This window comes from Pipistrellus kuhlii, unplaced genomic scaffold, assembly GCF_014108245.1.
Source record: "Pipistrellus kuhlii isolate mPipKuh1 unplaced genomic scaffold, mPipKuh1.p scaffold_m20_p_1, whole genome shotgun sequence".
NCBI classification, from domain to species: domain Eukaryota; kingdom Metazoa; phylum Chordata; class Mammalia; order Chiroptera; family Vespertilionidae; genus Pipistrellus; species Pipistrellus kuhlii.
Window position 1 is genome coordinate 129,724,400 of NW_023425404.1, and position 24,300 is coordinate 129,748,699.

Below are 24,300 nucleotides of genomic sequence, written 5' to 3' on the forward strand. Positions count from 1 at the left end.
ATTTCCTCTAGTTATTAAATGAGCTTTAGTTCTTGCTTTTGTGGAATTAAAGAGACATCAAGCTGTGGAATCTGAAGTGTCTCAAGTTACCTACATGTTATTATGGGTGTTTTTTTTGTTTGTTTGTTTTGTGTTGTTTTTTTTTTTGTGTGTGTGTGTATGTGTGTGTGTGTATGTTGGGGGGGATTTTTTAAATTGCTATGAATGATTGTTTTGGCTTGTGAAAAGTTGGCTTTATTTATTAATTTTTCACCTTATCTCAGTGGAAGCTGGGGTCAGCCTAGCTACTGTGGACACGAACCACGGAGTATGGTCCTGAGCCTCCCAGGGCCCCACTGATGATTACAGGCTGCAGGCAGGGCTGTGGGGCTCCCACCACGAGGCCCAATACCCTCCAGGCCACAGCCTATGAGCCTGGGAACTGTTGCCCTGCCTGCCAGAGGCACAGCACTCTCATGGGTGGTGCTGAGCAGACCAAGCGCAGGGGAGGTGTTAGGTCTCAGCTCAGGACTGACAGGCCAGGCGTGATATTGTGATATGCAGTGGACTGGGTGGACAGACCAGCCAGGCCCATCCTGGTTCTGCGGCTGACTTGTGGGTGGTCGTAAGCCATATGCTTCTTGTCCCTTGGTCAGTCTGTTTTCTGGTTAGCACTGACAGTGAAGACTCTGAATGGTATTTTTAATGCACCTTTTATTTTCACAAGTCCTCATGTTTTCCTAAGATTTGTTTAGGGTTAAATGAAATACAACTTTTTTCTTACTTTCTGACTTGCTAATATTTTTAATCTAAAAGAAATGTATGTCCCTAGCTTTTATTTCTACAGAATATTTTATTATAAAGTATTTCTGTAGGTCAAAGAAGTGAATAAAGATTGGACTCATAGGATATAGTGGCCGATAAATGGGGGGTGGCGGGGAGGAGGAAGCAATAAATGGGAACCTAGTTAGAATGGTGGTGTGAGAATGACTCTCAGGAAGTCTGAAGAAAGTCTGGGCTGGGTTAAAGTCTTGCATCGATGGGCTTCATCTGACAAAGTTACCATGGAGGAGTTCTAGGATTTCTAGAATGGATGTAAGGAATGAGCCAGAGGAGAAGTGAGACAGCTTAGAACACTATAGGGTCAGCTATTCAAAAATCAAACAAAAAACAACCACAAAGAGCCTTTGTAGGGGACAAAGATTTTAGTGTTGAATATTTTAAGTTATTGGTAAGATAACTAAGTAGAGATATTTATTGACTTTGAAAGATACCAAATTCTTCTCACTGTGACTTAAAATGACCGCTTGGCTGTATTTTCTCTGCACTGTATTGCTGGCATGTTTGGAGTGTAGATGTTCCTGCAAAATGGCAAACAGATGAAGACTGAGAAGAAGGCTCTGGATTTTCCAATAAAAATGACCTTAGTGTTTGTATCAGTCAGGCTCTCAAAAAAAAAAAAAACACACACAAAAAAAACCCAGAACTAATACAATAGCCAGATATATATATATATATATATATATATATATATATATATAGAGAGAGAGAGAGAGAGAGAGAGAGAGAGAGAGAGAGAGAGAGAGAGAGAGAGAGAGAGAGAGAGAGAGAGAGAGAGAGAGAGAGAGAGAGAGAGATATTTATTCTAGGGAATTGGCTCACGTAATTTGGGGGGCTGGTAAGTCAATCTGTAGGGCAGGCCAGCAGACTGGAAACTGAGGCAGGGTTTTTTATGTTATGGTTTGAAGCCAAATTATTTCTTCTCTGGGAAACCTCAATTTTTGCTCTTAAGGCCTTCAACTGATTAGACAAAGCCCACTCACTTTATCCAGTATAATCAGTTTTACCTAAAGTGAACTGATTATAAATGTCCATCACATTTATAAAATATCTTCACAGCAACATCTAGACTAGTATTTGACCAAACAACCAGGCAACATAGATTAGCCTTGTTGGCACAAAACCGTCAAGATGATGTTTTCAAATAAGCACCTCTCTGAGCTGTACTTTTCAGATATACTCTCACGCATATCTTTTATTACTGCCTTCTCCCCTCTCTGGAAATACTCCCTCCTTCAACCCGTTTCTTGAATCAGCTTTCATATTCCATGTGCTTAGCCATATAAATTTGCCTGTGATGTATAAATATACATTTTCCACTTGAATTAATAGCATTCCTGCTATTAATTACATAGTACATTTAATTGGAAGTTAGAGATCAAAGCCATTTTATCATTTGATGCTATGGCCTGTGAAGTAGGTAGGGCTGATGGTATTGCTGTATTTCACTCACCAGCTGTAAGTACAGTAACATGCTTGGGGCATGTGGCTCTTAAGTGCATGTGGGCAGCACTAAACTCTAGAATGCTTCTACATTTGCTATCTTTCAATAGCAAATAAACACACACCTGCAAACTTTTGAGAGAAAGAAGTAGCAAGAGTGCCTCTCCTACCTGCCACAGTTGAGTTGCATCACACTGGAGGAAAAAGTTGGATCTATGTAAAAGAAAGCATTTAGCCTGGCCAGTATGGCTCAGTGGTTGAGCGTCAACCTATGAATCAGGAGATCATGGTTCAATTCCCCATTAGGGCACATGCCTAGGTTTGTGGGTTTGATTCCCAGCGTGGGGCCTGCAGAGGCAGCCGATCAATGATTCTCTCTCATCATTGGTCTTTCTATCTCTCTCTCTTTCCCTCTTCCTTCCTCTCTGAAATCAGTAAAGAAAAATGTTAAAAAAGGAAACAAAGCATTTAGTGATAGCTTTTCTACTGCCCAGAACAGGAAAAGGACAAAAATGGAGCAGCAAGAGCTGGACAGGGATTGAAGTGAGCATGAGTCTGGAGCTCCAAGGGCTGCAGACCAGAGAGGCAAGGGGCTTGCTCTTCCTAATAGCAGCCCCTCGTACTCTCCCTTCCTCCTAGTCTTTGACCTGTCACATCCTACAGTGTTCTGTGCAAGGAGAGTCGAGATAGGAAAACTAGGGCATCTATACAAAGTGGCTGAATCACCACTTCCTTCTATTAATAAACAAATGAAATCCATATTTGTGTAGCTAACCCACAGAAAAAGAAGGAGAATGTTTGGCAGGCACAGTAGAAACCCAATCTGGAAACTGCAAATTTAAAAACAATCATTTTAAATTTCATATCACTAACTTCCTTTCCAAGGCTTCCGTCAGCTACATCGATGTTAGGATATTCTTCTGGGAGATAAATATAAGCCCTCCAGGGCTGTGCAATGCCTGGAGCCACAGGCTTTACAGGATACATGAAAGCATACTTCAGTCCTGTTCTGCAGACATGGTCTTTTGTTCTGATATATAATTTCATTCAACAGTAGTAGGCACACATACTTTGTCTCTTGATTTGCAGTTTGGGGAACAATTTCAACTTGTTCCCTTCCAGAGCACATTCTTAACAACCCATTGGCATACAGTTTCAGGCTTTCTCACAGGTGAGAGTGAAAATTGAAAGAGTGGATTAGAGAGTTCTCTGCAGGCACCCTGGGTAATTTATCGCCCTTCTGTCATAATGGCTGAATGTATATAACTTTCACCATATGTAGCCTTCCATTTAGACTTCTAATCAATGGGTGAAGAATAAGAACTGGTTTTTAAAATCCATCCCTTGGAGTGGAACTAATCAGCCTGTGGTTTCCTTTCAGGTACTCTGACCATTATCCAATAGGCCTCAAACAGGAAATGACCTAACGTCTCACTTCCAGTTGTGGGGTTTATTCATACTCATGCCCCTCCCCTTGTCCATCCAACCCTCTACTTTGCATATTAAAGTTAAGCCTCTAATCATTGATTCTTCATGTCTGTCTGGAAAGTTGAGCTGACATTACGATTACATACAAACTTAAGTTGTACATTATATGGCATGAGTTGAAAAGAAACTGTTTTTGAAATCTTGCATTGTTTACCAGTTTGAAAGATGAGGATTTGTTCCTTTGCCTGAGTAGATCCCCTGGGTTTCATTTGTTAAGAAGTTATTTTCCCATAGGCATTAGCTGTCCGGTTTAGAGTGGGGGAAATCCCTATTTTATCTGTAGTTTGGTGATGTTAGTAGAGTTTAGGAAGAGAAACTTTGCAGAGCATAAACGAATTGATGGCAATTTCAGATCATTGGAACATTTTGAGCAGAATGAAAAAAAAAATTGCTTGACCTTGTATCAAATATCCTAATTTGTAAGAAACTCACTACAGAAATTGCATATTCCCTATAACATGAAGTTTCCTATGTGCATATAAATAATCAAAACCACAAGGCAAATGACTTTGGATTGGGAAACAGCCTCCTATTTATCATGGTGAGGAGGGGAAGCTTTTATTTTGTCATTGGAAGTATCATTAAAGAGTAGGCAGTTTCTTTTATTCCCATTCATGTTTAGAACTTCCCAGTAACTCTAACAACTAAATCACCTCAATCATTTTCCAGGCTTGTGTTCTGTTAAAAATAAGTAGAAAGCTTTCACTTCTGTAAATTATTACTGAAAATTGACCTGTCTTCTCTCTGTGTGGGAGAAGCAACTCAATCGATTAGCCTAAAGTAGAGTGATTAACACAGTGGGACCCACTCTAGTGCTTTTAGGGATTTATAATACTGTATCATATTGTCAGTGTTAGACTCCATGCACAATGTAAGCATTCTTTTTGGGAAGAGTTTTGATAATGAAGGGGATGCTTTGTATTAGAATACTTTTTGTTTGGGGCCTGGAAGTCAGCCTCACTTCAGGTGTGAAATGTTGCCTTTCTACATGCTTCTTTGGCTTCCTGACTGTAGCTACAGCAGGGGACTTACTATTAAAATCAATATGATAATTATCTTCCAGACAGACATCTCTTGTTACATATTTGTTCTCACCTTGTCTCTTTCTGTGTGGGCTAGTCTTTAAAACATTAGGATACCAAGAATGGTCTCAATAGTATCCTTAAACTATAGATCTCCAAAATTTTTACTTTTAAACTATAACCAAAATTAGGTAAATATTGTTTGGCCTTATCAATTAAAAGCATTATATGAAGCCCAGTAATAAAAATTAATGTAATTATATAAAACCCTTATCTAGCAACTTTTCTAATATCCCAATATATATGTTATGTGATACTAAGTTCTAATATTTGGCAATTAATGTGATTTAATTTCTTTCATACAAGATATTGACTCCCCAGTCAGGTTGTCTTGTAGCTCAGATTTTCCTGCTAAGTAGAAAACAAAGGTATTTTTAGAAGAAAGATATTTTCCTGGGAAGACATAAAATCATGAAAACTTCCCAGTAACTTAGAGATGTGAAATTCTAAAAGTATAGAATTTTAGTTGGTGGGAAAATCAGAGATTGAGTCCAAGTTTTCTCTTTGTTTTTTTTTTAAATTAATGAACCCAAAATGGAGCCCAAATAGGAACTTGAAGGAAGACATTGTCACACTGACATAGAACTATTCTACAGTGATGAAAATGGACACATGAATCATGGTATATGGTATGTTTTATGTAGATTAATTTATTTCTAAGGGAATATTTTTTAAATGCTTCATATTTTAAAATGTTCAATTCATCGAAGTCATCATGCCACATCTGTTACAAAGATTCCTCTCTTGCTGAACCATAGCCAATAAATTTTCCAGAAATGACATTTTCACAGTTTATTGTGTTCTACTCATCATGGTATAAACCACATCAAGTGTATTTCTTGAGTGATGTTTCAGATGAATTAGGCCTGTGCATTCTGTTTCTGCACAGAGAGTTTGTTTCTTAAGAGAAATAAGAACTTTTAGGTAAAGATTCCTTTTAGGTCTCAATCAACCATGAAGCCTTAAGTTTCTGTTTTTTATATACTTCTGTGAAATAGAATGCACCATGAAGGAAGTCTAATTTGTATTTTTAAATAATATTACCCTTTAATTACTTGAATTAAACTGCAGAAATTAACCTTTAACTGTTTTTGTTTTACCTCAATTTAAATGTACATAGAGTAAAGAAAAAGTTTTGTGATCTATTTCTTATTGGATTGAATTAAAATGTGTGACTAGTTTAGCATTATTTATAAACTTTTATTTTATTGCTCTTTTGGGTTAAAATCTTATTGGTACAAGTGAAAGAATAAAACTTTATTATGAGATGACATAAAATTGAATGATATATGTGTTTACTGAAAAGGACGCTACCATTAAAAATTATAAATGCTCGAAGAAACCTGATCCTGCAGCATTGTTAAATGAGTTTACTAGGAATAGTTCTCATTCTCTACTTACTATGGGCTCTTTATGAAAGGGAAATGTTAAAGAGAAGAACTAAGAAACCTGGAAAATTTTTACTGCAGAAAAAAAGAGGTTAAACTCTGTTCCCTAGGACCACAAAGCAAAGAGGTTTCAAATGTACTGTTTCCTTCAAAAATTTGAAAATCGGAATCAGGTTTGGTTGAGTTGACCTCTCTCTTCTGAATGGGACTAGCTTTTGCAGCTCCTGCCTACAATCACAACATGGCTGGACAAATAGGGGGGCAGTTTCCATTGTGCTACAGATTGTTCCTGTGGGAACATACACAGAGCCAAAGGAACGAAGAACTATACCACTCCTGCCCTCTGACATTGGTGGAAAAATCCTCCCTCTGCTTCATGGCAGAACCAGGTCCCTTCTTCCTTTGTGAATAAGGACAGTGCTACAGGACTCTTGTGTCCTAGTTCATGCTTCATACACCTGTCCACTCTGTGTGCGCGCATGTGTGTGTGTGTGTGTGTGTGTGTATGTACATGTGTGTGAACTGAACTGAAACATCTCCCTGAACTTCCCTTTCCATGAGAAAAGAAAATAAATGACTGAAGTTTGTACTTTGTCAAAAGCTTTGAAAAGATTGCTTTAGCAGACTTTATTCCTGGAGGTTTGTACTGCCTTTCCACCCCTTTTAGGAAGGGCCTGGTGGGCTAACCTAATTCATTTCATGCAACCCAATTATTAATACAATTGTGTGTACCTTGGCCTACTTCCTTTCATTTATGCAATTTCAGGGATGGTCAGTCAGCCATGCTACAGGCAGCACATAGGAGCAGTCATGCATGGGAGCATGTGCTTTATTCTATCCCCAGTAGGCTCCGAGCATGCTGTGGCCACAGCCCATGGAGCACTGTTTTTTATCCCTCGGCAATTATTTCTAATCATTCAGAAAGAACCTGCTGAGCCTCACCAATAGAGGTAATTTAGCCAGTGTCTCTAAATGCTAAGTTACATTTCCTGTCTCAAGTGAGAACACTTAGAGTACAGAAGAAATGAAAGGCACTCAGTACCCTTTTGAAGATTACATTACAGTATCTAATTTAGTCCCAGCATTATTAACTGTATTACACATTATCTGTTAAAATAAAGGGCTTCTTTGACATTTATTTGTATTTTAGTACAATTTTATTGCAGTGAGAAGAGAGAACTATAACTGGTTTTCACAAGGTGAGCCTTTGTCAGAGGTCTCTCCCAGTTGCTGGGGAAGAAAAAGCCCAGTGACGTATGGGAATCTGAGAAGGCATTAGCTTCTCGGTGTTGTTTGTGACTGCACGTTCCACTGTTGAGGGGTCTTTATTTTTCCTCCTTCCTCTAGCATCAACACAGTGCCTGAAATTTAGAGGGTTGATTGAATAAAAATTCATATGAGGATGATTTTTTTTAAAAAAATTAAATATGTTTTGTATGCCTTTTACTGTCCAAGGTGCAGTATAGTAAAATAGTTAAAAAGCGTAGGCTCTGGAATCTGACAGACCTGATTTTACTAGTATAGCTCCGCATTTCCACTTACTAGTTGTGTGATATTGGGCAAGTTAACCTCTCTCTGCCTGTTTCCATGACTGTAAAACAAGCTAATCATGGCACCTGTGTTGTCCACAAAACAAAAGCATGGTACCTGGCATACTGTAACAGCACCATTTAAGTGTTGGCTGTCCGAGGAGCATACCATTTAATAGGAGAGATACTGGTAAGATATCAGTAGCTAGAATTTTAGGCAGAATGCAATGTCATCAAAGAATTAAAACTACAATCTGTGGATATTAAGGGGAAATCAAGTTCCCACATGCTGTATGAAAGCAGGCAACTCTTTGTGGAAGAGTGAAAGCCCTGAAGCTTGCATGGGACTTTGACTGGTGAATGGGCGCCTTAGCAGAAACAAGGCTGGGCTGGGGGTCGGGAGCCTGAAGCAATTGGAGGGAGGTCACAAGGGCTCTTAGTTTTATTGATCTTTTCTAATCTTTTTCAATTTCTGTGTTGCTTATTTCTGCTCTGATTTTAACTATTTTCTTTCTGTTTACTTCATGTTTTATTTGTTCTTATTTTTCAAGTTCCTTTAGGCGTAGAGTTAAATTGTTTATTTGGGATTTTTATTGATTCTTGAGGTTGGCCTTTATAGCTATACTAGAGACCTGTTGCATAAAGATTCGTACAAGAATAGGCCCACCTTCCCCTGGCTGCCTGCACCACCTTTGCTCCGGCCCGGAGCTGCCTTTCTGCCTTCCCACGCTGCACAGAGGCCCGGAGTGCTGGGGTGGGCTGGGTGGTGTGGAATGCCTGTGTAGTTGCCATGGTGACTTATGCAAACCAACCCCCATATTTGTTGGATTAATTTGCATAATCAGTCCTGATTGGGTGGTAGGCATCATGAAGGTGTGATCAATTTGAATCTTTCTCTTTTATTAGTGTAGATATTTCCTTCTTAGGATTCTTTGTGGTCCTTTTAAATTTCTTTTCAAAATTCTCTTGAATCTTGAACTAACTCAAAGTTTTTGTTTTTAACTCTTTTCATCTTCATTTCTCTTTTTGGGACACTCTTTTTCTCTTGTTTATGTTTCTGTGAAATGAAAAGTCCTGGGTTCGATTCTGGTTAAGGGCCTGTACCTTGGTTGCGGGCACAACCCCAGTGGAGGGTGTGCAAGAGGCAACTGGTTGATGTTTCTCTCTCATCAACGTTTCTAACTTTCTATCCTTCTCAATTCCTCTCTGTGTAAAATAAATAAAATATATTAAAAACAAAAAACAAAAAAATAAGATGTGTGTGTGTGTGTGTGTGTGTGTGTTTGCGTGTGTGCACAGCTATCGATTTTATCTAATTTAAAAGAGTGTTAAGAATCACTCCTACTTAATCCCTCTGGTTAATCTATCCTAAGCCTATGATTTCAGTCACCAGCATGAAGCAAGTGAGAGCACAAAAGGGGTCAAGTCAAATCCATGTTCATATTCTAGCTTTCCCTTTTTGAAGCTGTGTGTTTCTGGGAACATTACCTTGCTTCTCTGAAACTTGGTTTATTCAACTACAAAATGGTGGAAATGCCGCCTAATTTACAGATGTATTATAATAGAGATGTCATTTGTAAAGGTCTTGGTGACTTGTGGTAGTCAGGAAGTGGCAGTTTTTATTTTCACTTATTTTTTCACTTATTTTTAAATTAAATCTATTGGGGGATGACATTGGTTAATAAGATTATATAGGTTTCAAGGGTACAATTCTATGATGCATCATCTGTATATTGTATTGTGTACCCACCTCCAATGCAGTCCTAGACATCTTAGTCACTAAAGAACATCAGCTTATTAGCTTGAAGAACCACTCCTTCCCCAATTTTAAAATAGGTTTTCATTTTTTGGAGTTCTCTGTCACTGCAGCAATAAGCAGTATGTGACTCGTTCATTGTGAATTTATTGACTCTGCTATTAGTAGCACACAGTTATTAATGCAAAATATCTAGGACAGACAAGGATAAAGAGAAGTCAGTCCATCTTCTTGCACAATATATAGAAAATTGAAATTGGGCACCTATATAAATTTAATGTTTCTATTAAATGTTTGCAAATTGGCTTCCAATATTTATCTGAAGCAATAAAACAGCACACTTTTAAAGATGTTAATAAACATGGCATAAACCAAATTATTTATTATATACTATGTGATAAAAATTGGCAGGACAGTAAAAATTCTTGTTTCCATTATAAACATCCTTTATAATAAAAGACTAATATGCTAAGTGTTCGGTCATCCACTTGTCCAGTCAACCAATCAAAGCGTAATAATGCTAATGATATTACGCTCAACTGCTTCCTATGATGTGCACTGACCACCAGGGGACAGACAGTCAACCGGTCAACCAGTCGCTATAACGTGCACTGACCACTCCAATTGATAGGTTAGCTTGCTGCTGCTGGGGTCTGGCTGATAAGGACTGAGAGGGACGAGCTGGATATCCCTGGAACCCTCCCGAGATCCCTCCCTGGCTGGCCAACCTTCCGTGTCCCTCCCAGGCCCCAATCATGCACTGGTGGGGATTCCTCAGCCTGGCCTGCACCCTCTTTCAATCCAGGACCCCTCAGGGAATGTTGGAGAGCCAATTTTGGCCCAATTCGGCAGGCCAGATTGAGGGACCCTACCAGTGCACAAATTTGGGCACCAGGCCTCTAGTTTAATTAAAAGAAAGAAAAGGATTTGTTTTTTTCTACAAACTCTCCAACACTTGTTTTTACTTGTCAGGTGTGAGGTGGTATCTCATTGTGGTTTTGATTAGCATTTTCCTAATAGCTAGTGAAGTTGATCATCTTTTTATATATTTGTTGACCATTTGTATGTTTTCTTGAGAGAAGTATCTTAGGTCTTCTGCCCATTTTTAAAACTAGATTTGATTTTGAGTTGTATGAATTCCTTATATATTTTGGATATTAACCCCTTGTTGGAGGTGTTGTTTGCAAATTTCTTCTCCCATTCAGTGGTTGACTTTGTTTTGTTGATGGTTTCTTTTGCTGTGCAGACACTTTTCAGTTTTATAGTCCCATTCATTTATTTTTGTTTTTATTTTCCTTGCATTTCAAATTCATGAAATCCTTTCTAAGACCAAGATACATAAGTTTAGTTCCTATGTTCTCTTCTATGTAATTTATTGTTAGGTCTTATAATTAGGTCTTTGACCCATTTTTAGTTAATTTTCATATATAAAGACAATCAGCAGTCTAGTACTTTAGTACTGGTGGGAATGTAAACTGGTATTGCCACAATGGAGAACAGTATGGAAAAAATTAAGAACAAAGTTACCATATTATCCAGCAACTCCTCTTTTGGTTATGTGACTGAAAATTTTGAAAACATTTATTTGCAAAGATACATTCACTCCTATGTTCATCACAACATTATTTGTGATGGCCAAGACATGTAAACGACTGAAATGTTCTTTGGTAGATGATTGTATAAAGAAGAGGAGATACTCATGTTCACCCTTACAATGCTGGTTTATTTGGCCAGTTCTGTGGCACTGGCCATAACAGCAAGTCAGAATGTGGTACCCATGACTATCCCTTTTAGTGTTTATGAAAATTTTTTTTTTCAGGATTCTTGGTCAGTCTCAGAACTGCTATGCATTGGCTTTCATGATTTCAGTACTTTAGTGTTCCTCAATATGGCTTTGCGGCTTTGCAGCATAATGAATTTTGGGACAAAACTTCTGTCTGGGATTTAATGTAATAACAAACAATACCTGTAACTTTGCAATATGTACTAGAGAACAATTCTTTTTTTTATATTTTTATTTTTATTGATTTCAGAGAGCAAAGGAGGAGAGAGAGATAGAAACATCAATGATGAGAGAGAATCATTGATTGGCTGCCTCCTGCATGCCCCATACTGGGGATAGAGCCCATAACCTAGACATGTGCCCTAACATGGAATCAAATTGTGACCTCCAGGTTTATATGTTGATGCTCAACCATTGAGCCATACCAGTCAAGCTGTTGTAAATGAAATGGCTTTATTTAAAATTTATCACAATCAGTTTATGTGAGTCTGTTATCCTAATCAATATTTCAAAATAGGATTGTACTGTAGCCCGGCGGGTATGGCTCAGTGGTTGAGCATAGATCTATGAACTAGGAGGTCATGGTTCAATTCCCAGTCAGGGTATATGCCTGGGTTGTAGGCTTAATCCACAGTAGGGGATGTACATGAGGCATCTGATCAATGATTCTTTCTCATTGATGTTTCTATCTCTCTCCCTCTCACTTCCTCTCTGAAATATATAAAAATATATTAAAAAGTTAAAAGTACAAATTTTGTGTGCCTATCTGTGCATGTGGGAATGGAAAAGCAGTATTTGTCCCATCTGAAAAGGAGTGCCACAGATTTACCACCCATGAAAGAAGTATCCTGTATTGAATCTAATTGTCTCAGTCAGAAATCTAAGACTTTGTAGATTTAGGAAGAGTGTTAGCACTTTCTGGCAACCATACTTGTGATAACAGCCCAACAGAGAATGGTGAATATTGCTCTTTAATGGGCTAATGTAACAGCACATCCTCCAGTGATATGTCATCTCATTATCAACTTCCATTGTGGTTTACTTGCCTCACAAAACTTTCAGCTTGTTTTGAACACTTTTCCGTCAAGCATCAGCTACTGGCTGATTGTTTTCCACCACACTGTTCTGATTACCACTTTTAAAGTCGGCTTCTCTTGGTTTTTCTTTTCCTTTACCCTGGTGCCTTCGCTGTCTTGAGGGCATTGCATTGAGCTGTTGACATTCAGTAAATCAGCCCCTGGGAACAGCAGGCATGCTCCATCTCTGCATGTATGTTTGTTCTAAAGGTCAGTGTTTTGTGATTTAACTTGGCATGGCTCTTGATTATACTCGATTCCAGTTTTTATTTGTGGTAACAGTTTGGTGATTTGTTTGCAAAAAAAGCTCCTTCCCAGGAATTTTCTTTTTAAAAATTCAATTAGGTTGTATTTTATGAGTTTTCATCATAATTTATAAACTATTCATTTTTTTAAAGTATTTTAGATGGAAAAAATTAACTTTCATAGTTAATTATTAGTAATATTCACTACCTATAAATTACAATAGACTAAAAAAAATATATCCACTAATGAATGAAAATACTTGTTTTTCTCAATGAATTACTCAGAAGTAACACAGAAAATCCTGAGATGTTTCTTCTTGTGATTTGTCATGAGGAAGACATTACCTACCACCTAATGTGTCCCTCACAGGGTGTTTCTGAGACCAGCTTCACTGTGGGCTCTTTACTTCTCTCCTATAGGCTGGGGCACCCTGCAGGAAACTCACTGCCACGCCCACAGTACCTCCCCGCTTTAGATGACTCTTGTAGGATGATTACAGGATTCTAGCTGGCACTGGCTGGCTATCCCAGTTGGTTCAAGCTTCGTCCCATAAGCCAAGGTTGCAGGTTTGATCTCCAGCTAGGGTATATACAAGAATCAATCAATGAATGCATAAGTAACTGAAAAAACTAATGTTTTTCTCTCTGTCTCTTTCTCTCTCCCCCCCCTTCTTTGCTCTTTAAAATCAATACATAAAATAAAAACAGAATATTCCACAGTGCACATTTTGTTACCTCACACTGAGTGCAGACAGTCCTAAAGTCTTGGGTAATATTTATGAGGATTGCATTGTGTAATCCATGTTTTAGGGAGTTACCAAATTTGTCTGCTTTATGCATCGTTTTTTTAGGAAGCCTCTCTACTAACCCACTTCCATCCCTTTTTTTAAAGTTCCCCACCCTACAGACAAACATAAAGACATATACATGCATGCATACCTGAAACTCATATCACATGTTAGAGCAATCTGAGTTTTCTGTTGCTCTATGCTTTCCAATGCTTGTTTAGAAAGTATACAGCAACATTTTCATTTCACCGACATTTACTATTTGTTCTCATGATCACTAATATAAAATGTATAACACAATGTATATAGTAACATAAATATATGCACACATTATGCTGAAATCATTTGTTCAGTGTAATGACACAAATGCCACATTTTTAAAATAGACAGGAAAATTCTCATTTGTAGGACAAGCAAAAAATTTCAGCAACAATGCTAACATGTATTCTTTTGAAGAAATTCTTCCTGATTTTGGAGAATCCTACATTTGTGTTTTTATAAGAACATACAAGAGATGTAATGTATTCCAAGGTTTTTAAAATGTTTACATTTCTGAGTTTGCACCAGTTTTAAATTTCAGAAAGATTAGAAGCTTAAAACATCTAGAGAGTGGGCAAGAGTGAGCATGTTTTGCAGATTCACCTATTACCTGGATCTTGCAAGATCCCTATTTGCATGTAAGTGGAGATCGCTGCCATGGAGGTCTTCCATGTTGAGAGCTGATGTTAGGGCTGTCTGTTCCCGACCAGAACCTGTGCTGACCTGGTTTCTGGACAGGCATCAGTTAGCAGTCAGGTCCTGCTGGTTGGAGGCCTGTATCTGGAAGCAGAGGTTCACCTTTGTAGCCAAGGAGTGGATAGAAGGTTTAGAAAGTCCACTCTCTTGAAGAGTGCTCTACTATCATTGCTGATCTAAGCAAGCCTACTTCTTTTTTTCTTAAACTTCCAGACTAAAAGGCAGAATGACCTGGTGGAAAAGCATGAACTTCAGAATCAGATTTGGTTAAAATTTTGCCTCCCCAACTCTCGACTGTGTGATTTTTTACTTATTTCTGTGAGCCTTAGCTTCTTCATTTGTAAAATGCAAGGAAGTTTATAGGTTGTAAATGGAAAAACAAATCCCAAGTGTCTGGTATTTGGTTAGGAATTAGTGGATATTATTCTCTTTTTCTCTCTCCATCACTAAAGAGTACAGGAGTGGAGTGAGTAACCTCCAAGCAGCCTGGTTTAGCTCCCCTTCATGGTTTGATTACACAAAACCTGGCCCAGCCACATTTTCAGACAATGCCTTTGAAAATCATCTGTTCTATCCCCCATAAGAGAACAAATCATCAAAGAAATTCTAAGCTTAGAGAGAGGCTGAGAGAGAGCAAGTTTTCTCTTGGAATTGTATTCGCGCCATGCTTTCCTGAATAATACTCACTGGTATATTGCTGATGCAATGAGATTGTACATTATTAATATATTTTTTTAAGATTCCTTTACTCTGTGAATTTTTTTCTTTCATCTTATCTTACACAAAACCCAACTGGAGATTTTAAGAAGGTGATGTGTAAGCAATACTTTTATTCACAGGTGGTTTTTCTCTTAGTGACAAGCATATACAAATATGCTGTTTTTGAAGTTTTTATCAGCTTAAACAAGAAAGTGACATTCCAAATAAATTAGATTGGCCAGAGGTTACATAATCTATTGACTGTTTGAGGAGTTATGATGCACTTAATTGAGCCAAACCCTCTCCTCCCGTCCTTTCAAAATGCCCATAGGTTGGATTATGCACAATAGGAGATAAATATTTATTTTTAAAATTGATTAAAATATTATTGAAACAATGAGAAATTCAAAGACTTGGAGAGTTCTAAAACTAAGATATCTGCCTCTTTTTTCCTTCACTCTGTGACATCTTGGAATATGTAGTTCATAGTAATAGTCTCTGTGAGTACACACTCTCTTTCACTAACCATTCATTATGACCATGTGAGGTAGATTTCCCTTTGCCTTCTCTTTCTGCAGTTTGATTCTAGAGCATACTATAACCCTTGAGTCATTTTGGAGTTACATGTATTAGACCATAATATCAAGATCTTAGATGATAGCATAGAATAAAAATGTAAACTATAATATGATTTTAAAACCACAAAGTAAAGTTTGCCAGTAGTTAGGTATTGACTGTTATCTTCAGAGATATTTTGAAAAGGTTTTCAGAACTAGTTTGAGTTTTAACTGAACAATTCACTGAAGAAAACACACTTGTAACTCTTTCTTTTTCTTTTTCAATTTCAGGGTCAGCCTGGTCCTCAGGTAAGTGAACTCTTTTCTAACAAATCAATTTCAATTTAGAAATATTCCAGTGTAGAGGTTTTTCTGCATTTTTTTTTCAAAGGATATAGAAAGCTGTGAGCCAGTAATGATGACACCACACAGTAGACCAAATATTTCCCAGGAGTAAAGCTTCGGCGAGGTTCTCTTCAGGCCTCCATGAGCCACGTCAGCTGTTGGGCCAGATGGCAAGTTAACAATGCACTATCATAAGCAAAACTCTTAACTGATCTGAAACATAGCCACAGGACTTTAATATAAGACAGAAAGACTTACTAGATGTCGGCTATGTACTGGTTCGCATTAGGTACTGATTAATCGTATATTAATAATGTTGTTGTAAATCCACAGACTCTGATCATGTAGACTCTGATCCTACCAGCTTTATTTGATTCATTATAGATAGATATTGAATTCATTCCCCACTTTCAATATAAACCAACTGTTGAAGACATGATTTACAATTAAATGTGAATACAGTCAATATAAAATCTTTTGAGCCCTAAATCATATTGAAGAAAAATGAGGAAATTTTAGAAGAGAGTAATGTGTATAAAGATGAAAGTACAAAAAGGGTGTGTTTTAGAAGTGAGTCAATACAAAACAACAAATTTAATATTACTACTTTATTGTAGTCTGTAGGAAGCTATAGAGAAGGAACTGACATTATTAATGTTTCACCCTTAATACTGTAATACTTGTCAATAACATAATTATTTCTTGAGTTTCTCTTTTGTCTCTTTCCCTTTGACATACCTAATGCTATTTCTGTCCTAGATTGTTGGATAAATAAATGACTTTCATGATATCTTTGTTAGTCAATATCATAAATTATCTATTTTGTGCTAATTTTCATATTAGACCAAGAGAATGTTATTTATAATTTTTATGAGCTCTGTCTTTTAAAGATGTGTGACAAACAAAATCCTCCATATGCTTCAATAGAGCAGTCATCTTCACATTACACTCATGAGAAAAAGTTTGACATGTAATTAATTTATATCCATTTAAAAAATACTCTCATTATTTGAGATTTTTCACTTACATTTTTAGTTGATTCAAGGAAATTATTGGAGGGGGAAAAAACTCACCAAAGCAAGTTGTAGCTTATTACCTAAGTTTGAAACTGTTACATTATATTGGGATGAAGACAAAATAAAAGGTGTTTTGCCTGTTCTATTTTATTGGATGCTTACCAGAGCCTTGGGAAGTATTATATATACAAAATAGAAGAGATACATGACTCACCTGGGATGATACCATAAAACAGGGAGCAGGAGTCAAGTTTGTCTCTAAAACCCTCATACCCCTGTATCTCTCTAGGGAAGAAGTGAGATAATAGATAATCAAAGAAATTGGAGTGTTAACCAAAGACATTTGAGAGAGGATGATAATGTTTAATATATTTTAAATTTTAATGGAACTACTGTCTTAGCCGCATCACCTCTCACTATCCCAGAGCAGTTCTTAAGGTAAGGATTTGAGCATAAATAACTCATCTGGGAGATGGTCCCAGGAAGCATTGTGAAGAAGTAGGAAAATAATGCATAAAAACCAGGAAACAGATGCATCAATGAACAGGTTACTGCTGTGGACTGGGGCTCAGTCCTACTGAAGAACTTAGGAGAGACTCTGTAGAGCTTGCCTCAAACTTGTCCCACCAAGGGGCATGGAAGTTGATGTATCTATCCACTAATTTACCTTTCTTCATTGTTGAGGGTTGTGCCTGGTGTTAAGTCTCTGGCACTTCTGACCTGCCCCCAGAAGGTTTAGCATAATCTAGCTGTGAATGCAGGAAGCAGTAGAGATGTATGGGACCTGTATTCCACCACTAACTTGAAGGGAGACAGTGATGTGGGTTGACACCAGCATCTCCTAGGCAAGTGTCCTATTGACAAAGCAAAGAGTAAGAAATTCAGATATAGATGTAATGATTTGGAAATTGGACAAAAAGACAGCATTAAAAGCATATTAGTTAATGAGATATTAAAAGGAATAATTGTAAAAAGAACAAGGTCATAATAAATCTTAAGTGCACTGCTATAGTTAATGAGCAGAAGAAAAATGATGAATTAACAGCACAGGAAGCCAAGGATGGACAGAACTAGGAACATTCTGGATCTCCGTAGCTGAGATTTAAAAGTATTGTATATTATGGGCCCTGCCTAAGTTGCTTTGGAGCATCAACTTATACACCAGAAGACAGGGTTCAATCCCTGGTTGGGGTACATATGGTGGGTAATGGATCAATGTCTCTCCCTTCCTCTCTCTCTAAAAATCAATAAAAACATATCCTCAGGTGAGGTTTTGTTTGTTTGTTTGTTTGTTTGTTTGTTTGTTTTTAGTTCTATTTCCTCCATGAAATTGAACATCAACAAAAAATTTTAAAAAGAATATATTATGGTATTTCAGAATACCTTAATATATACTTCAGAAAAGTAAATATACTTCAGAAAAATAAACTTTGTTAACTGCTCCACTTGAAAATTTTAGGAACTTGATGGAGATAGGACTGGCATTCTCAAATTGTAACTTGCTCTGGTTTTCCTTAATTTTGATTACCAGTTTATGTATTATTTTTCTAAACCCTAGTTTACTCTCAGAACTTTTTTTTAAAAAAGTGAATGTTAAATATAAAGTAGACTTTTAACTAATTTTATCTAACTAAAAATATAAAGACAGAAATGGGTTATATAGTAGATGCAATTATCAATATATATAGCAGTGTTAGTATTGATACAGTTATACAATACCACCTTAGCATGAATCCACTTTTTCTTTGAGTAATTGTATATAAACTATTCATTAAACTTGTTTCATCCAGATTTATAATGAAAAAGTAAACAAACTGAATTAGTAAATTATAATAGGCTCTTAAATAATGGAAAGGTTTCTTTTATTTGATCAAATTTTTCTTAAAATGTCCATGTTTTGTTATTTGGGACACTAAAAAGTATTTTAGTCATATACAGTGTACATAATAACAGGGTATGTCTTCCTATTTTTTTTTTTTCATCGTCTGTTCGGTAACTTAAAAAGATACCCACTTTTTTTCTTAAATTTTTATCTTATTCACTTTCCCTGATTTTATGAGATTTATCAGCTAAAACTCTTCATAACTTATTTTTTGTTATTTATAAATATAAGATTCAAAATAACGAATTTACCTGCATTTCTTCCCTGCTGATCCTGTTCCTCCCTCATCCCTGTGTCTTCCTAGGACATTTTTTTTTAACTGTGGGGAGAGGGAAGCGCACAGACATTGCAAAACTTTCTCTTTACCTTCTCATTGTATTTCCTTTTGTAACTAGTTAAGGGAGGAAAAGGAAGAAGAAAGTTTGCCATCTAAACAAGCTTTCTCCAAGAAAGTTCCCTCAACTACCGTGTTTCCCCGAAAATAAGACATCCTTCGAAAATAAGACCTAGCGCATGGAAAGATAAGACATCCCCTGAAAATAAGACCTAGCGCAACTTTGGGAGAAAAAATTAATATAAGACACTGTCTTATTTTGGGGGGAAACAGGGTGGTTCTCAAAATCCCCTTCCTGAGTCATAACCGTGTCACCCAAGGATGACCCTCCCTATGACTGGTTAGTATTGTGAGAGAAAGCTTCTAAACTCCCAAATTCCAACTCTCAATGGATTTTTTCATTAGGAGAATTACCAGTATTGTTTCTATTGTACAACAAGGTGTTTTTTTTTGTTTGTTTGTTTTGTTTTGTTTTGTACATTAGGAATAGGCTTTTGTGAATTGGGCTGGGAAAATAAGCTATATTTATATTATGATTCCTCTAGGAAGATAAAATCAGAGTTCTAAACAGCTAACTTCCAAAAAAAAAAAAAAAAGAGTTGTAAATGTTTGAGTTGGGAAATTGCACATCCTTTCAAGTTTATAAAAGATTTGGGCAGAATTATAATTGGCAACTTGTTGTTCATGTACAAACGTTTATGTCTGTTAGAGTTTTCTTGCCAAGGGTAAATATTCCCATGCCATCCTTTTCACAGTATTTATTATACAGTATAAAACTCAATTTTGCTTCTTTATTATCACACTTCTTTTAGTAGGAACTTCCAGGTTAATACGGTTTCATTTTGCAGACCAATAGCAAAAGGAATTCATCTGTTATATCAGCAGAAGGGCGTTCTTTCCATCCTCTTCCCAAAGTTAAAGATGGTTAGATGAATTTAAATTAGATTTTTAAACAACTGCAAAGACAGGAAAGCTAAATGGAAGTAACCCTGTTGCAGTGATAGCATGAAATTAAACAGAAAAATAGGCCTTGGGGAAGGGAGGTGAGTCTTTGCATTTACCAAAATGGGTGAGAAAATGGGTCTTGACAAGGGAAATAAGATGGTGAAAGGGTAATAGAAAGAAAAAGGGCAATTCTAGCAGCTGTGGTTAAGATAGAAAAGAGGCAAAGAAATGAATGAAGAGAATGTTGCTGTGAATCCACTAAAACAAAGAAAATCAAATTCTTAGAGACAAAAAGGAGTGGGGTGGAGTAAATAATGTCCCAAAGACTTGAAAAAATGGTTTGGGTAAAAAGAAAAAACAGTGACAACAGAGTGTGAGGGAAGAAAGAAGGAAACTAGAAAAAAGACATGAGCATTTATATTTCAAACTAATGGTACTAATTATTTGGGGGTGGGGTAAAATCAGTCTATTGAGATGAGTCACCCTAAGATTTCTGCATTGATTCATATTAACATAATTCAATTCAATTCACTTAAATATTTATTTATCTTGTTCTATGTTCAAAGCACAGTGATAATAAGGCTGTGAAACTGTGGTGCTCAAGACAGACTCAACCTCTGTTTTTTTTTTAGTTATTTTAATATTACTAGTCAAGTAGAATTTGGAGTCCTGTCAATACTCACAGACCCACCATCTGAGGATGGCTTTACCCACATCTCTACATCTGGGAAATCCCCAGTTTCAGCCAGGACCCTAAACACGAAGTCTTTAAAGAGGCATTTTTCCCAACATGCAGGTGACTGAGGATCAATGCCATTGCTCTAAGTGTGGTTCTGGTGCCATGTTTTATTTGTAATAATTGGCTTTCTGCCAAGATCGAGGCATTCTTGTTCTGGTAACTGAGTCCTTTTTTGGCTTCCCAGTCCTACATCCCCTTTCTGTGTTCCTCTCTTCATCCGGGTCCTCCTTTTCCTTGTCCCTCTACTACCAGGTGTTAAGAGTCATGGTGCTATCTTTCCATGTCTCTGAGTTTATTTTTATCTGTTAAACCTCAGAGAGAAGGCAGGGGAGCAGGGAAGAGACCAATCAATGAACTCATATGTGTATATGCATAACCCAAGGACACAGATAGTGGGTGGTGAAGGCTTGCAGGGAATCGGGAAGAGGGCAATGGGGAGTGGTATATGTAATACTTGCAATAATAAAGATTTTTTTTTAAAAAATAACTATATTTCAAACATTGTAAAAGAAGAAAAAAAAGGAAGAGTCATGATGCTAATGCTCTTTGCAACTTTGCTAATGACTAACAGAGAAACTATACAACTATATCCTCTAGCTCACTGCCCACTTGACAGGGTTTTACTCTTTCTTCCTCCTTCCCTCCCTCCCTCCCTCCCTTTTTTCCTTCCCTCCCTTCCTCCCTCCCTCCTTTCTTTCCTCCCTCCCTCCCTCCCTCCCTCCCTCCCTCCCTCCCTCCCTTCCTTCCTTTCTTTCTTCCTTCCTTCCTTCCTTCCTTCCTTCCTTCCTTCCTTCTTGCAACTCTGACTTCCCAGTTCTATGAAGACATGACTTTTGCCTAGCCAGTCATTGCTGAAGTGAGTCAGGAAAATGAGCATTTAATGTGTTCCCGTCTCTATGGCGAAGACACTGAGAATGGGGATTAAGTGTAGCATCAACCAATATCATCCTATACATGTCAGCTAGATAAAAGATTTCTGTCATGAAATCTTTTGATTATGACCTTCTTCTAACCCTATAACTTTGAATTTCAATGTAATTACCATTTAGAGTGTAATAAAATCTAGTTTCTTGCCTGACATTCACATATTTTGTATTGGCCTGTTTTTCAGCCTGATCTCCAGTTAATTTTTCATTAATGTTCTTTCTGGACACTGTGCTTCATACAAACCAAGTCAAACCATTTACTTTCCGCCCTTTAAATCTGTTTTACTCCATTTATCTTTTCTTAAAATATAGTCTTTTCTCCATAACTTCTTTCCTCTCAGTCCCTCGATACATTCAGTTTCCACATATCCAAATATGATCACCTTTCATATTTACCCACCACTTCTTCCATCAAGATGTCTTTATTCTCCCTTAACTGAATATTGTTTCTCCCTTTGCAAGCTCCGTGATCTTGGGCAAGTTACTCAATCACTGAGTCTCATTTTTCTCTCTGTAAAGCAGAGATAATAATGTCTTATCTCAACAGATGGTTTGAGGATTAAACTAAGAAAATATATGTATAACTTCTAACTTGGTGCCTAGTACACGAATGCACTCAATAAGTAATAATTCCCTACTTTCTATTGTATCACTATAATTTATAAAAGATATTTCTCTCTTTATAACTAGCTATGATCTTCAAGAGTGAGATCTATGTTTTCTTTCATCTTTAGAATCCTCTTCACCACTTGATATAGTTCCTTGTAGAAGGTAGAAGTTCAACAAATGCTATTGAGTTGTGAATGTTAAGGAAAATAAAGTCGAGGAATTAGAGGCATGGATCTGTGGAACAGACTGAAAATAGGAGGAGCGTGGGGAGGACTGTATAAAAGGAGGTGAAGAGAATAGCCAAAGAACATATATGCATAGCCCATGGACACAGATAACAGAGTGGTGAAGACCTAGGGAGAGGGGGAAAGGCCTTGGGGGGATATCTGTAATAGTGTCAGCAGTTTTTTGAAAAGGATATCTGTGAAAAAAATAAAAATAAAAAAGAAAGCAGAGGAAGAGAGAAAGCTGTTGGCTTCTCACAATTCTAAATGCCCCAGTCAGTAATACCATTTACCACAGGTCTCTAAGGTTTCTACGCTCTGAGATTTTACTGAGCTCTATTAATGTTATTATCTCACTTCCACAAGGTTTGGGGAGTTTGGATACCTTTGCTTCCTTTCATTTCATAGTATATTTATATTGGTATTTAGTTTGGGTGAATATAAACAGATAGTATTAACCCAGGGATATGCTTATAATGTATTTTATTTTGTAACAATTTATTTGTAAGATTCAAGGCTTGGTTTTGAATTTTAATAATTGAGACTATTATAGAAAGTAGTTCATAGTGGTTGTGTGTAATGCCACATTGCTAAAACAATAGCATTCTCTCACTAATAAATAATTTAATACAAATTGTAGAAACAAATTGTTTTTAAAAATCCTTCTCAGGATACCATCTCATATGCTTTAGAAAAATACTTCAACCCTTTCCCCACCGAAAATCACTCCATCAGTGGAATCATTTTGTTAAGTGAAAGTTACCTCTTCCATATCCAGGACATTTCTTTTGCATGAAATTTTTAGAATTTAAAAGCCTTACTCATAACTCCTCTTTGGAGTTGCATGTAAGCATAAAAGAGATATAATTCCCTTAGGAATTTGGAGTACTAAAGCAGCATGCATGTTGTAATTCTGTATTACTCAGTGAGAAAAAAATGTAAGAGAAAACCACAAGCAACCATCAGACAACTGCACACGGAGGCGAGTGGCTTCCATTTGTATTATCTTGAAAAGAAGTGGAAGATGTCACTTTGCCTTTCCCTCCCAAACCCCCTTCTGCTTTTTTTGTTTGTTCTGATATTGTCATTGCCATTGCACAACATTTTACAAAAATCAAGCTGTGTGTGCCTTGTAAAGAATTCTTTCTGATATTTTGGGGCAGTATTTAACTTTGTATTCATATGTTTTTAATTATATACTAAGCTCCTTCTAACCTAACACTTTAGCAATTCCCATATTTCATGTTTGTGTTTCAGTCCAACCTTTTTCCGATCCATATAGTCTGTCTTGGGGGCAGGGGGAGGACATCTACATTCTGCAAGAAATTTGGAAAGCAGTGCATGTGTGTGCGTGCACGTGTGTTTGTCTCTGTATGTGGAAAATCTTTATTTTGCTTACTACATAATAGAACTATCATATTAAACTAGTAATCATTAATAAGTCATGCTATATTTCATAATGCATTATCATTTCCCATTATCTATATTTTATGTTGTGGTTAGATGATAAAGAGAATGGTTATTAAAGTCTTAACATCTTAAATTTTTAAAGATATTTAATTAAGTTAATGGCTACTATGATATGAAAGACTCCATTGTGCTCTAGGTATCTTATATCTTTAAAGGAACACATAGCATAGCAGTTTATTTATTTTATTAGAATTTACATTTTTAACATGGTCATTTGTATAATGAAATAGTATAATATCATCCTCAAAGTTTAATTCTAACTTAGAATTCTTGTCTATTGAAATTAACTGAAGAACATTTATTGCCATCTTTATGCCTTGCTCTCTATCAAATATATTCCTTTTAATTCTGTCTAAATAAAGGTGAATAACATATAGCTTTCTATTAATAATTAAATTAATCCAACATTAATTTGTATATGT

The 24,300-nt window shown here is 36.7% G+C and overlaps 1 protein-coding gene across 3 annotated transcripts in view; it reads left to right on the top strand.

Moving 5' to 3' along the window:
- Positions 1 to 24,300, top strand: part of COL25A1 (collagen type XXV alpha 1 chain) — a 452,093-nt gene that overhangs the window by 249,801 nt on the left and 177,992 nt on the right. For all 3 annotated transcript variants that reach the window (XM_036409348.2, XM_045589089.1, XM_036409357.2), the window contains exon 5: positions 15,680 to 15,697. In XM_036409348.2, coding sequence (XP_036265241.1) covers positions 15,680 to 15,697 — 18 coding nt within the window. The remainder of the gene's footprint in view (positions 1 to 15,679; positions 15,698 to 24,300) is intronic.